At 38.2% G+C, this 14740-nt stretch overlaps 1 protein-coding gene across 19 annotated transcripts in view; it reads left to right on the top strand.

Moving 5' to 3' along the window:
- Positions 1-14730, top strand: part of camk2g2 (calcium/calmodulin-dependent protein kinase (CaM kinase) II gamma 2) — a 71815-nt gene extending 57085 nt beyond the window's left edge. For 4 of the 19 annotated variants that reach the window (XM_042009791.1, XM_042009789.1, XM_042009785.1 and 1 more), the window contains 5 exons: positions 5604-5649; positions 8255-8330; positions 8535-8629; positions 9809-10060; positions 10294-14730. In XM_042009791.1, coding sequence (XP_041865725.1) covers positions 5604-5649; positions 8255-8330; positions 8535-8629; positions 9809-10041 — 450 coding nt within the window. In that variant the 3' untranslated portion in view covers positions 10042-10060; positions 10294-14730. Of the gene's footprint in view, positions 1-3099; positions 3181-4879; positions 4925-5603; positions 5659-7931; positions 8061-8254; positions 8331-8534; positions 8630-9808; positions 10061-10293 lie in introns of all 19 variants that reach the window. The other 15 variants (XM_042009790.1, XM_042009788.1, XM_042009784.1 and 12 more) reach the window with 8 other exon arrangements.
- Positions 14731-14740: the final 10 nt, after the last annotated feature.

Genomic DNA, 14740 nt, shown 5'->3' with positions numbered 1-14740 from the left:
CTTTTTTTTTTATTTGTATATGTTTCTTTTGAGGAATGTAATGATGTGATATTTTTTGGTGTAATTTCAGTGCATATTTTATTAGAGTAAATCTGATAGTTATAGTCCATGTTACTAACCTTTTTATAAATGGTGGCAGGTTCAGATATGTACACGGTGCACAAATTTCACTGCTGATGCCAAAAAGGTGATTTGCATATCTTGCTTGCATAAACACAAGTAAAACAAACAGGACTTGTGTGATAGACACATTCAATGTGAATTATTAACTATAAGTAAGTATTTAGAAATAACATCTCTCAGCTAGCCATCGTGTTTTGGCCCAATAGGAACGACATCCTGTGGTTCATATTTATCAGGAGTGAACCTTTTTCAACTCAAACTGGTCGAAATCCACTTAAAACCTTTTTATGTTCTCAACTTTTTTGTGCCATTGTGAAATTATTCTAAAAGAGAAGAACATGACTGACCGAAGCTGAGAAATTTAGCTTGTGTCTCAACTTCCTGAAGTTAAAAGATTTTTAAAATTTCATCTTTCATCTGAACAACAGTAAAATATGGAAGTCTAGTTTGTGTTGTTGCTGTCAGCTGCAGTAGTATTCCAGTTAGGTGAGGTTTTATGTTATGCTGGGGTGTTTGTTCATCACAACGTGTATGAAACCCTCCAGCGCTTTACTTTCAACCTTCTATTGATGTAACACATTCAACCACACCTCTAAGTGTCATGTGGGAATATTTGCATTTTCTTTCTAGTTAGCCAGAGGCTGAAGAAAAAGTCCAGCACCAGCTGTTTTCTTGTTTACGCCACACATTCCAGATGAAGTGTGCAGCTATGATATAACTTACACCTCTCTGTTATGCAGCTGAAATCTGGCTTTCAGGTTCCAGCAACAACTTAATAATTGGGAAAGCGATATAAAATGTAATCATCCCTCTGGTGAGTTAAGCTTCAAAAACTCTTAAATCCTACAGTTCTTGAAATGCAGCCAATACTTTGTTACAGCCTCCGTGTGGGTTGTTTTCACGGCAGTGCAGCCGGTGACTGTGACACAGGTCTAATATTTATATTTAATATACTGTAGATCAGCAGTTTAATTAGGCCAAAACCGAATGGTAATTAATCATGGAACAAACCTTAAAGTGCAACTTGCAGGTAGATTTCAGAGAAAATATTTTGTGGAAATTTATGCTTGAAAAAATCCTATTTTAATCTATTTTATGTGCCATAAATGAGGAAACTGAGAAGAGAAAAAGTTGCAATGCTCCAAAAACATTTTTGTTTTTCCCCGTGAATGAGCCATTTCTCATTATAAACAACAGTGATCTCTGCTTCAGTACTGCTTTGCCACTTCTGAACTTTCTTTAGTGTAGGCTGGACAAACTAAATATAAACACAGGACACACAGTTCAGATTAAATACTTCAGATTTGATGGCGTTTTATTTGTGATGTAAAAAGCTAGAATCAAGTTAGATTGAAAGCACATGGTTTACTCTGTATGTCTCCATCAACATCAGGCAGGACACCAGTTTATGAGGCCAAGATTAACAAAATGGGAACTGGGATACAGCCTGACAGATACAGGAACTGCACCCTCGAAGTCTTTTATTTTCATCTTTAATAACCCTCCCCAACCACTTCAACATCGCTTTAATCTTTAAATATATCTTGAATTTGTTATAGGGTATCTGACATGAAAAAATAGTCTGCCAGCTGATTGTTGGGCATTATGCCCCTTTTTGTTTTTTTTTCTGTTTTTCCGAATTAATACAATAACAAACAACCAGCTTCAGTTTTGTTAGACTCATATGAAATGGGAAACTAGAATTCTGTGAAAACAATGTCAGCACTTGTTAATTAATGTTGCTAACTCATTAACACACTAGTTCAGTTCTCCATCGGTTCTTCGGCCAGCACTGATGAATTTCTAAATGATGGATGATATTCCTCCTCAGCCTGATCCTTTCTTCTCTTTTTGATGCTATCAGACTCAGAATTAGAAGTTGGTAGTCTGTAATGTGCTTGTGCATTTACATTTTTAATTTCTTTAAAACTCCTTTTTGGACCCATATTTGTATTTGTTAAACCCCTTTTAGCTTTGCTGCTCTCCCTCATACCACATCGCTACCAAACTGTTTTTAAGGTGTTTGGAGCCCTGTAAAACAGCTTTAAGTGTTATTAAAGACAGATAGTTTTCAAAAACTTAGCACTTGGTTCATGTTCATATACTTTATCATCAGGGTTGCTAGCCTACATGTTGCACTTTAGCTAAAAGTATGTATCTATTTTCTTTTCTTTCATACTTTATTTATTTTATTGTACTTTTTAATAGTAGCAACATATTTCAATGGTCCAGTTATTTAGCAGGATTTGTTCTACAGTGGATGTCCAGTGAAGCTGGTGTAGTAACACTATTGTAGTTTTATTGCTTGCACACACACCACTCTTCACAATTAGATTAAAGGCCTACATCAAGGTCTTTCACTGCATGCACAGATCTGGACTGGTAACCATTTTGAGTTTTTTTAAACTTGATTCTTTATGTTTTTTGCTAGTTTAAAAATATTTACTTCTGCCACCAGTTGCTGAAGATTGCTTTAGGTAAAAACGTCTTAAAGTCAGTGAAAGATTTCTTAGCGGCAGCAGATTTTAGCTTTAAATTGGTGGGGAAAAAAACGATTATTTTAAAAAAGTTAAATGTTTTAAAATGCATGCAATGACTAACTTCTTTTTTTCTTCCTGTTATTATTATTAGTCTTGTATGTTTTAATTATGCAATAGGAAACAGAAATCTAATATCAGTTACCAAAGTTGGACGACACAGATTATTTAACCGTTATAGCTAACTTTAGAGACTTTTATATGGTTGACATGTAAGAAAATACAATAACAAGTTGCATGGTAGCCGAGATTGATATTCAGATAAATCTGTGTTTATCTCCTATATATATGCCCCACTTCTAAATAGTGCAGCTCCAAATCAGCTCATTTTATTATTTAATGTTCTTGTAATGGCTTTACTCCTGCTTTGTACCTGTACTTCTGTAGGAGGGTTTATGGTGTAGTGGGAGTCACTATGTGTTGTGTTTCTTTGCCCCAGTCGCAGGGAAACAACAGTAAAAACAGTGTAGTAAGCAGCAGCAGCACCAAAGACAGCAGCATGTCATCTTCAGCACCAATGGTATCATATCTGTTTGGTTTCTCACCTTGCTTTTTATGGCATCATTTCATCATTTCCATCTTTTTTTAATGTTTAGTTTTGTCTCGTCCTAAACTTTTTATCTCATCCCATGTCAAGTAAAGGCTTCTCTGTCTCGTCCGTCATCCTCTGCCTCTTTGCTTCTGCTCTGAACACAACTTGTGATGTTGGCGATGAATTTGACGGATTTAAAATTGAACGACTGCTCTGTGACTTTGAGTGTCTCTCCTGGCTCTTGTTTCACCCAAAACTCCTGCACTTAAATATATTTTCACAGTACACTACATTGACAGGTAGACAAATTACTTTCATTTTGTGGTGCAACAGCAGACATCTTAATCATGTTCTGCAGAGCCTTCGTTCTCGTGACTCCCTTGTGTGTTGGTATGTCGCTTGAGCGTTGCTGATTGTGGGTGTTATTGCAGTTTAGTGGAAAACAAAGCTTAAGGACTTTTCCATCAAAACATGGACTGATGAGGACTTCTGGTTAAAACAAGAGCATGAGAAGATGGGTGGTGGATCATGAGGATGCAGCCCTTCTCATTTTATATGGGATTATACCAAAGAGGTTTGGTAAAAATCAAAAATGCCACATCTATAGTCAGAGGTGGAGTTGGCATTGTCACAACAAATTTGGAGGTATGAATTCATCCCCAAAGTACCACAAACCTTCCACCTCACTGACGATTTCCAGCATCATACAAGACATCAATATGTTATTTTAGAGCTAATGAGTTCGTGCAGTTTAAATAAATAAGATGCAGCAGCCTAATCAGTGATCTTTAGTGATGCTCTAAACTATAATTCTGCATAGTCATTTATCAGACTCAGTCTGTACAACCATCCTGTCTTCTCTACTGTCAGTGCCTAAAACACCCAAAAGCAACACCAGGATCTATAATCCCACATCACTGAAGGGGCTACATGCTCTAAATTAGCTCAGTGTTGATTGAGAGTAAGATTACCTCGGAAAACTAGTACACTGTGGTTTTGTCTCCTAACATGTTCTGTACTTGGAGTTCTTGAATGGCTTTGTGCTGAATGTTTCTGTGACAGGGTCAAGGCTGAGGATGAGGAGTAGTTACACAAACACGCAGCTAGTGAGCACTAAATAAGCTACAACTACAAGAGCAGATTTTAAATTGTGCTATCTTTAAAAGTCCTAATGCAGCACACACACGGAAGAAATCAGTTTACATCAATTCATGCCAAGTTAAATAATATCAGAGCTTCCAGCTGCAAGTTTTTACTTGGATGTTGATGCAAACTGTGATGAAAGGTTAAAAAAAAACTTTTCAGGTGACATGAATGTGTCACAACAGTCACAATAAATGCACATACTGAAATACCCTCCTCCTCAGTCAGGGACCTTGTTGGTGAATATTTGTTTTGCTGTGTTCATTGCAGTTTTTCTGCATTTTGAGGTTTTAAAATCCTGTTGGCCACAGCGCCGGCTAAGAAGGAGCAGGCTGACTGAAGCTTTGACAGCTACAATAAATGCTCCACAGCTCTGTGCTGTACCTTGTGCTTTGTTGTGTGTGCGCGTGCATAAGTCTGTTTTGTGTGTTCCTATTGTCATGGAATATGTTGGTATTCCGTGGCATCGTTTGCTGGTCCCATCACCCCACCCCTTTCATCAATCCTCTCCCTGCATGATAAAGTGTCTCCTACCTCCCCCCAGGAAGCCCAGACAACCGTTGTACACAACCCAGCTGATGGCACCAAGGTAAGCCGCTCCTTCCCAGATACTAGCATTCAAATGAAGAACGAGGATTTTCTCTAAATGCATCTCCACAAGTGAATTTAAAAAAAAAAAAGACGCTACAAAATTTTGAATGGAAGGCTTGTAAACATGAGTCATACTCCTCTGATTAATTACTTTTGGATCACAACAAATTTCTCATTTATATAACAGAGAAAATCCTACACAGCTCTTTAGTTGCACAGAGCAGAATAAAAAGTCTGTCAGACTTTCACTCTGCTTGCAAACTGCTACTATCACAAGGTATTTTTCCACTAACACTGTTGTTGCTTTGCCACATGGGCATGCTTCTTTACGAAGAGTGCTTACTCCAACACTTACATCCCTTCCAGTTTAGATTAGTGACTTTAGAGAACTCCTCGCACACTTTGCTTCTTTTTTATTTGTGGCCTTCCGCGCCACCCATTGCTGCTGTCCTGCTGGGTTTGTGCTCCTGGGAGGGAGTCATCCACCCGTTCATCTGTCTGTGTGGTTGACTTGATGTCCTTATAGGCAATATGTCCAAAGCTTCTCAACACTCTCACTTACAAGTTTTTCCTTTATTAAAAAAAAAAAAAAAAAAAAAAGTCCTGCTTTCCTTTCCACCAACTTTTCTTCTCTCTTCGTCCATGTCTGTTTTTGTCTGAACCCTTTCTGTTGACAGGGCTCCACAGAGAGCTGTAATAATGCAGAAGAGGAGGAGATGAAAGGTAGGAAAGGTACCTGTCCAATTTTCACCTTCTCCGCATGCTTTGTGGCTCACAGTGTATCACATCCAGATCAGATAAATTATCGAACAATAAATGTTTTTATTTTATATTGATAAAATATTGATATATTGATGGTAATGCATGGCTGCTGGGCAGATGTTATAGGGAATTATCAGAATTATCCACAGCTGAAAGCTCGGGTGCAGGTACTGCATACTCAGAGATCCAGTGTGTTTTGTAGACTCCTCTAAATACCATACTGGGCTGAAACAGCTCTGCTATCACAAATAATACACTTGTGCTATTGCCTCCATTTACATTTCCAATTCAAACTGACATTCTGGTAGTGTGGTGTCTACAGGGAATAAAAGTCTGATTTTACCCTAATTGCTCCAGAACAAAATATCCTATAAGTCACTTGTGGAAAACGGCACTGGATGTCTCAAATTTTCTCCCTTTCTAAGTCTGACTAAGTTAACAGGATGGGGGCAAAACAGTTTATATGTGATTAGGACATGGTGATTATTTAGATTAAGTCTTAAATCAGAAACTAGACAAAACAATCTATGAGCCAGTTAGTAATATATAGCCCAATTACACTGGCATTAACTTTTAGTTAAGTGTCATGTGGGAATATTTACTTTAAGTATTTCTGGAGATGGGCAGTTTCTTATGTAGTCAGTCTGTAAAGAATTTCACATTTCCAAATCACACTTTGGTGGTAATATTAACAAATCAGATTACTGGCCATCTCAGTTTTTATCAAGATTGTCTGCTAATGAACTTAAAGATGCTGTAATCACTAACGTTCAACTTTTAATTAAATTCATTTTAGTTTTGATGGGTTGATGGGAGTAACTGGTAACTTCTGAGCCAATATGGAGCTGCCTAATCTGCAGCTCTGAAATGGCAACTTGAGCTGTCTCTAAAAGTGAGTCAATTCCCAGAGAGCCCTTTGGTAAAATGTCCGACTACACGGGAGAAAAGACGTGTTTACAGCCTGGTACAAAAACAGCCTGCAGTACAGTGGGCCTAACCCTGTTGTTTTTCTGACTGCCTGCAGGATTCCCAGATCAGTTAGTTTTCTGTGTGAAAGTAAATGAGCATCATTTTGAACATTTTGTGAGACATCATCATTTCAGTTCTCTTTCATAAAGGAGTGCATTCAATGCTAAAGTAGATCATAAAGGAAGCATTGAACCTTCTTTCTTTAACATGTAGAGAATTCACCTGACTCTTAAAAGAACAGAAAAGAAAAATACCACATAGATACTTCAGGGTCATTTTATTAAAGAGAAACCTTCCTAAGCAAAATAAAAAAAAAAAAAAAAAAAAAGGACTAGTCATTTTTGTCTCCATCACTTTCACTGAACTCCTTGAATTTCAAAACATGGAGTATTCACTGTTAAACAAACAATATGTGGTGCTGCAAGGTACCTGCAGCTCTCCAGATAAAGGTTAACCCTGTTACTTGAGGCTGTGCTTAGTTCATTTACCAGCCTTCGATGTTTCAAGAGTCCAGAGTTGTAGAAACCAAAAGCAAAGCCAACACAGCGCTGAAGCTAAATTGCTGAGGTGGATGCAACCATCATCCCAGATAAATTCAGAGAGAAGATAGAAATTTGATATCTGGGTTATTTCTAGTTGAACCCAAATGGCTAGTTACAGCCCACATTTGAGTTAAATATTCTTTGCTGTCTGGGTGTGAATAGTATCACAAACCATCAAATCTTGGCCAGACAAGCAGTTTGGTTGTAGGAACATCCTCTGTCTCCTGGTGGGTGTGCATCTGTGTATGTTTGTGTTTGTCTTGTGATGATGGCAGTGGCTGCCAGTGACTGCTAACACAGAGCATACAGGGTTAGGACAGTGTAGCACTACTGTGGAACAGACCCCATCTCCTCACGGCCCACTGCCCTAGTCAGAAGCAACCTACCTGACTCGGTTCTCACCTTTCTTTCCTGACTTTCCTCTTACAACCAACAACAGTACTTCAGCCACACAACTATCCCTTTGTACAAACCATTATTTAAAGAATGAAAATAATCTTACCACCACTTGCTGCACTAGCATTTTGTTTTTTTGGCCTTCCTGTGCTGCCATCTACTGGCACCTTGACATGATTGCAGCTCACTACTCCCCTCTGATTATCCAGCAAATGTCTGGAGTCTACTCTTTTGCTACTGTTGCACATTTTGTGTATTATCAGTTAGTTATATATTTAGCAAAGCAGAGAAGCCGCATATATAACATTTTACTGGGATGACTGTACCCACCTGCAGCTGGTCCTCTGCAGGAGGCTGTTAGCAGTTCCACTGTCCCTGTAGCTCAGGCTGGTCCAGCTCAGCCCTCCTGCCCTGAACCAGAGTCGGCCCAGTCACGCCCAGCAGGCAGCAGTAACCTGCAGCAGAGTAAGTGAAAGGCAGGATGTGCAGAGCTTGAGCAAAGGCTCCTGAAGCACTGTTGACGTGGTCTGTTGACATGAGGAATTAAGTTGAAATGTCAGATAAGATAGAGCATGGGTTGATGTTTGACATCCAGATTATTCCTGTCAGTCTAACCTCATACAACTACCTCTTCCTCCTCCTTTTTCTTCTGCTTTCAGCTCGTAAACAAGAGATAATTAAGATGACAGAGCAGCTGATTGAAGCCATTAACAATGGTGATTTTGAGGCATACACGTAAGTTTGAATATATGACAAAATTCTCTCCTTACAAATCATCTTTTAAACCTCTTGTTGAAAACATTTAGCCAATTCATTTACAAAGAAACCTAATTTTAATGTGTAATACACAAAGTGTAAAGGGCTTGTTTGGGTTCAGTGTGTCTGTTAGTCTCTTTTCTTCACCACAGGATTATTTATTACTTCATTTTCCTCTGACAGAAGAATCTGTGACCCTGGACTGACTTCTTTTGAGCCTGAGGCCCTTGGAAACCTAGTTGAGGGCATGGACTTTCACAAGTTTTACTTTGAGAATCGTAAGTTGCTCATTTGAGGAGTTATTACACGTTCTGCTGAATCAGTGGTAATCGGTCAAAAAGGCACAGTCAGCACGTTTACATGACACTATGGGGCAAAAAGATACTGTTAGATCAAAACTGGGCTTTTAAAATACATGTAAATATGTAGGCCCCACTAAAAATCATTCAAAATTAAAATAATCATAACTGGACTAACACTCCTTTGTGTACATTTAACTTGATGCAAGTGGGACAAAGTGTTCTCACATATTCCACAGTTCCCATCACTAGTATTGATCCAGAAATAAGATAAGACACTGGTACCCAGAGCAGCACCCGGTAACATGAAAGAATATTCAGATGAGATGACAAATGCATTTAGTTATGTAAATATATGAAAATAAAGCAGCAGCTTGTATGAAATGTACAGAACTGTAAAGCTGCCTCATTCAACCCTTAATATTTTAATTTGTTGTCAGCTAAATTGTTTGTTAGTTTCTGTCAATAGGAAGGAGCCCAATACTAGCTAGCTAAAAGGGACTTATAAACACTTAACATCAGATGTTAAATATACTTAAGCCAATAACTGGAATTCCCCTAATGTGTATGTATACTGGGACGGTGGTCCAATTAAATGGCTGGGTCAAACTATGCCTGTAAGTTTAAAAGTTCATGTAAATGTACTGCAGCTGATCCCTTTAAGTTCGTTGTAACATGAAGATTTTACCTCAAAACAGATTACAGGGGAAAATATAAATTAGAAATTTAAATGATTAAGTAGGGCTGCTGTTGGAAGGAGCAGCCTGAAGAAGTTTCACCTCCGTCCGTGGAATAAAAAATGTTCTAAGAAGATTTTATTCTACCCACAAAAAGTGTCTTTCAAAACATCAAAAAATTACAAACATTGACTCATTAAATCTGTTTTCTTCTTCCTTTCTTCTTGCTTACCACAGATAAATCAACTATTTTCTCAGTTAATCACAAAGGAGTTGTGTCTAACTTGACAATCCGAACCCAGTGGAAAACCTGCTGCTTTTCCAATATTCACATTAGAATTTAAGGTTTGCTTAAAATAACAGCTGGTTATTACAGGAGAATTTCCTCCCTTTTAAAAAGCAGCTTTTGTATTAATGTAGGAGCATGTCAGAGACTTGAAACAGTTACATACAGCAGATTTTCTCATTTCCCTTTTTATAGTTCTGAGTAAAAACAACAAACCAGTGCACACCACTATTCTCAACCCTCACGTCCACCTGATTGGTGAGGATGCTGCCTGCATCGCCTACATCCGTCTGACGCAGTACATTGACAGCCAGGGACGGCCACGCTCCTGCCAGTCGGAGGAGACACGTGTGTGGCATCGTCGCGATGCCAAATGGCTCAACGTGCACTTCCACTGCTCAGGGGCCCCAGCTGCCCCGCTGCAGTGAACCGACAACCCAGGCCCAGGTGAGACTTCAACATGTGACTGAAGACAGTCAGAAAGGTGCAACGATGGTGAATGTAAAGATCATTAATTTCAGTAAAACCTCCTCTTCACTGCTTTTAGCTCTTGAGAATTAACATTTTTATAAGGATAGAATATGTCTTGTCTTCCTTTCTTACATTAAAAGGAAATGGTAAAGAATCAAAGTTTCTAAACTTTCAATATCAATAAACTGAAGAGCTTCTCTCTTCTCCAGGTATGCCTGAACTCTAGAGCTTTTTGGAGCGTTTTCTCTCCGTGGTTGGAGTGGAGCCTGGATCCTGGCTGGGACGAGGCTGCTCAGAGAACACAAAAGTGGGGAATATATATTACAAACTTTTAAAAAGGAAAAAAAACCAAAAGAAAATAACATATTTTAAAGCTTGAATGAATAACCGACCAACACCAATCCAGTCCATCCCTAGCTAGATGACGTTTGGGTCCAGCTGACATCAGCCCACTTTTTGCAGATGGTGCATGTTTCTGATGACAATGGGGATGATGCTGCCCTGGTCCTTTTCTCCCATGGCCTTTATTTCCCCTGTCTTTGTTTTTGTCTGCCATGTGGAAAAGTATTAACGTGTTGCCACTATAATTATATATATAAATATAAAAACCTAAAACAAGTACACTTCACTCACAGTGGGTATGGCTGGGGCAACAGTATATCTGTAATAACGTCATTATTATTTGTCTGGACAGCAGCAGAACGTCTACTTTGATGCAGGTATTGCTGGGATGTGGGTGGGGTTTGCAGGGCTGGGAGCAACTAATACAAACTTTAACCTCAGTTTGTAAAGTCAGGTTTGTGCATGTGTCCACAATGTTTTAAAGGAGATGCATTAGTGAAGGGATCTTTACTTTTTATTTTCTTTTTGTATTATGTGTTAGTAAAAGCTTTGTTTTTATCTCCTCAATTATGGACAATATTTTAAAGTATTTTTGTTGACAATGTTTAATTATAAAAAAGGGGGATTTTATTTAACAGAAGTTTGTACAAATAGCTATTTATGTAAGGAAAAAAGGAGAAACAATTTGCTTTGAAGGGAATTAGACATAAAAAGGTTTTTTTTTTTGTTTGTTTGTTGTTTTGTGGGAGAGGTTGTGAGGTGCACCAGTGTAAATACAATGATATTCACACACACACACACAACATGCAAGCACAGATACACAGAAAAAAGTCCTGCTCTCTGCCCTTAAGGTGGCGTCTCCGAGGCCAGGCCAGCTCATCCTGAAGTTGCAGAAGGCCTCCATCTCTTTGGGCTGCAGCGTTTAGGTCAAACACAGGGTGGCACCATTGGTCAAAGAATAAAGCTCCTCACATTTTATCTGGAAGAACAAAGCACTCACAAACTTGTTTTTTCTTATTTTTTTCGCTGTGTGTTTTAGGTGAAGCACGACTAATGGCCTGTACTGTTTTATGCACAGACACTTAAGACTCGATGCTGTTATGTTTGCTCTTCTGAAGGAGTAAATCTTTCTGCAACTTCAGGTTATGCTTGCCAAATTTACTCCCTCCTACCTTACCTCTGCCCCTCTACTCTCATCATTCCTGCCTCTTGTACTCTTATGATGTGACCTTTGCTAACTGGTCCCATTACCGTCTCAGTAAGACCAAGCTGTGTGATGATGATGATGTCACCTTTGCACCTGTCTCTTTGTTTTGAGGTGGTCTCAAAATGTGTATATTGTGCGTCTTGGCTTGCTGTAGTCCGTGGAGTCTTGGCGTTATAAAAAGCATGTTAAAAAAGGGAATGCAACTGAGGGGGGGGGGCATGATTAGAAGAGGGCTATTTCAGCTTGAGAGCTGTGGGACCTTTGTTCGTGGCAGTTGATGAAGTTGGTCCCTTTTATCACTTTCTGTTGTAAACGTTGTAGCTGTAAATGTTTTGATGTTGATATTTTTTTTTTAAATCTATTTTAGCCAGAAATGTTTTCAAGAGATGAAATTACCGGAGATAGATTTCCACAACCCCCTACCCCCTTTCTTTTCCTCTTTCTAAATGTACCTGTTGATCTTCAGACACTGAAAGACACAAGTTACTGTTTGTCATCAGATTTATAACTTCACAGAAGCACACGAGCATGAGGATTCTCCCTTTTGAGAGGTCGAAACATATCTGTATGTCAGTCGAACTTTGCAGCGCTGTTGTTTCACTGTGTTGTAGAAACTTTGTACCGGTGGAGGGGGGAGGGAGGCTTGCTGTGTGTCCCGTCTGTGCCACGCTGCTCCATAATAACTCGTGCACTAGTTTAGGCTGTTGCTGGTGGTCGTCTAAAATAAGAAATCGCAGTGATGCTTCAAATCATCACATATCATGTGTACCAACAGTCGAGAAGACTTTTAATGTTGTGAATCATATGTGAGCCCTCCCTCCTTCTGTATCGACCACCTGTGCTCCTCTCAGAGTGCTGTGACATATCCAACGTGTTACGTAAACCGTGTTTCCTCCCACCGTTTGCACCATGATGACTCGTCGTAAAACCAGTACTGAAACTATGTGATGTTTTTACGGTTTAAAGTACTTTTGTTTGTGCTCTGGGTACAGGCCCAGTTGTATGCTGATGCTACAAAGACACTTTTTTGTATTTATTTTTTTTTTCTACATTGTGTTTGCATTTCCTCACAATCATTGTAATGTTTTAAAAAAGGATGCAATTAAATTTTTAAGTTAATGGTTGTATTACAAAGCAAGTGTTAATAAGGAAGACTGAGCCTGGAGATGTAGCTTAAACAGAACAGGGTCTGAGCTCAGTTTTGGATTTAAAATGGCTGGAACAAACAAAATCTTGTATCAACTTATTTCCTGATGATATTCTAGACACGAAAATCTGACTGACAAATTCAAATACACTATTGACTTTATGTTGGCCTCTGACATTGAAATTAACATGAAAGCTTTTTATCATCTAAGTTTTGGGGTAAAAATCTAAAAATTCATTAAACACCCTTTTGGGGTCAAATTGAACCATGTGACAGAGCTGATTGAATTACATCTTTCCAGCATTTAATCTGTTTAAAAGGAAGACTGGCCACAGACTTTAAGAACTATTGATCTCCATATTAAGATTTTTAGTCTCTGATAAGATCCAAGTTATTTAGGACTATCAGCCAATCTGTTGTAAACTAAAAAGCAAAGGTACATAAATGTTACCAAAACATTAACAAAAATAACCATCTTAATGAAGTAAGTTCATTTTTTTCCCCTCTCAATCAATTATTACACTTATTTTAACATTGCTAAAGTAAAATTGGAACATAAAACATTCATTTAAATTGTTCCATAATGACTTTGAACTTGGCTTTTAACGCCATAACAATCCTTCTCTGCGACATACTACATGTTATCTTCCGTTATCCTGCCTGATTCAGTGATATCTGTGAGCTGCAGGAAAAATACATGGGATGTGTATCAGTGACATAAGCTGCTTTCACACATCCTGAAATGTTCCAGAGATGTTCTGGATGTCTCTGGTAAGAACCCTGGAACAACGGGTGAGACGGCGTATGAATGTGGAAGGAAACAGCTTTGTAGTGCTCATCTCTCCCGTTATCCTAATAAGCCGTGTGCTATCCATCTTAGATTGAAAGCAGCTGTTGTGGCTTTTGTAATATAACAGGATGGGTGTTCAGATGTACTTGATGACCTCAATATGAACAAAAAAAAACACCTTCATCCATACATACCTAAGCATGACTCAACGTTACACTATTTCAAATTTTTCTGTCAATTCTCCTTTTTAAAAAAGTCTTTTCTTCTTGAATCAGGCATTTGAAGTATTTTATGCAAACAGCCTGAAGGGGAAAGCCACTAAGTTGAATAACACTGTCACTGTACTCATGATTTCTGACTAGATATTAGGTTTTCTCAAGCCAGCTAAAAAAAAAAAAAAAAGAAAAGTCTGCTTTTAACTTGCTTTGTATTACACCCATCTAAACTGAACGAGGGGGAGACAATTTGCCAAGTTATTTGGAAAATTAACTATTTTAGTCATAAGAATCTGGTGTCAAGACTATGCTACATATACTACTAAGATGTAGTGGGAAAAGCACAAATGCCAATAACTTTTTAGCCAATTTTACCTGCTTCCCTTTCCTGAATTAGAAACTAATTTAAAAAAAAAAAGACTTGAAATGTACCACAGAAGCCAGCTTTGGTCTTTTCACACCAACCACAGCAGGAACAGTACTTCACCGTTTCTAACTGCACATATGAATATAAAGTCAGTTCAAATACTTTGGCAAATGTCTGATCTTCTTTAAACTGAATTGTGAGCGTCAAGTGTCTAAAACAAATGTTGAAAATAATTTAAAACCTTAACACCTTATATATGCAGTTTTACAAATGGAAGAAATATGCATGTCTAGTTTCTGGTCATTTTTCACTGTTAACTTGATAAAGAAATGGAAATTTATGTTATTTGCATCTTTGAGGTTATGACATGGCTGTCTGAGATATCAAAATCAAGTGATGTTGTTTTGCATAAAAATGCATAAAAGATTAGCTACAGCCTTAGCTTGTATGTGCCCCTTTGACAGTAAATTTATTGCATTGTAACCTTACAGTACGAAGGGACCACTTAAGTCTAAACTCAATTGGATGCTGGATTTTTGCATGATCATAAACTTAATAAAATCCTACATTAAAAACTACTGTTTGTTT

This window comes from Melanotaenia boesemani, chromosome 16 (genome assembly GCF_017639745.1).
Source record: "Melanotaenia boesemani isolate fMelBoe1 chromosome 16, fMelBoe1.pri, whole genome shotgun sequence".
NCBI classification, from domain to species: Eukaryota; Metazoa; Chordata; class Actinopteri; order Atheriniformes; family Melanotaeniidae; genus Melanotaenia; species Melanotaenia boesemani.
This window is presented reverse-complemented; position numbering and strand designations above follow the sequence as displayed.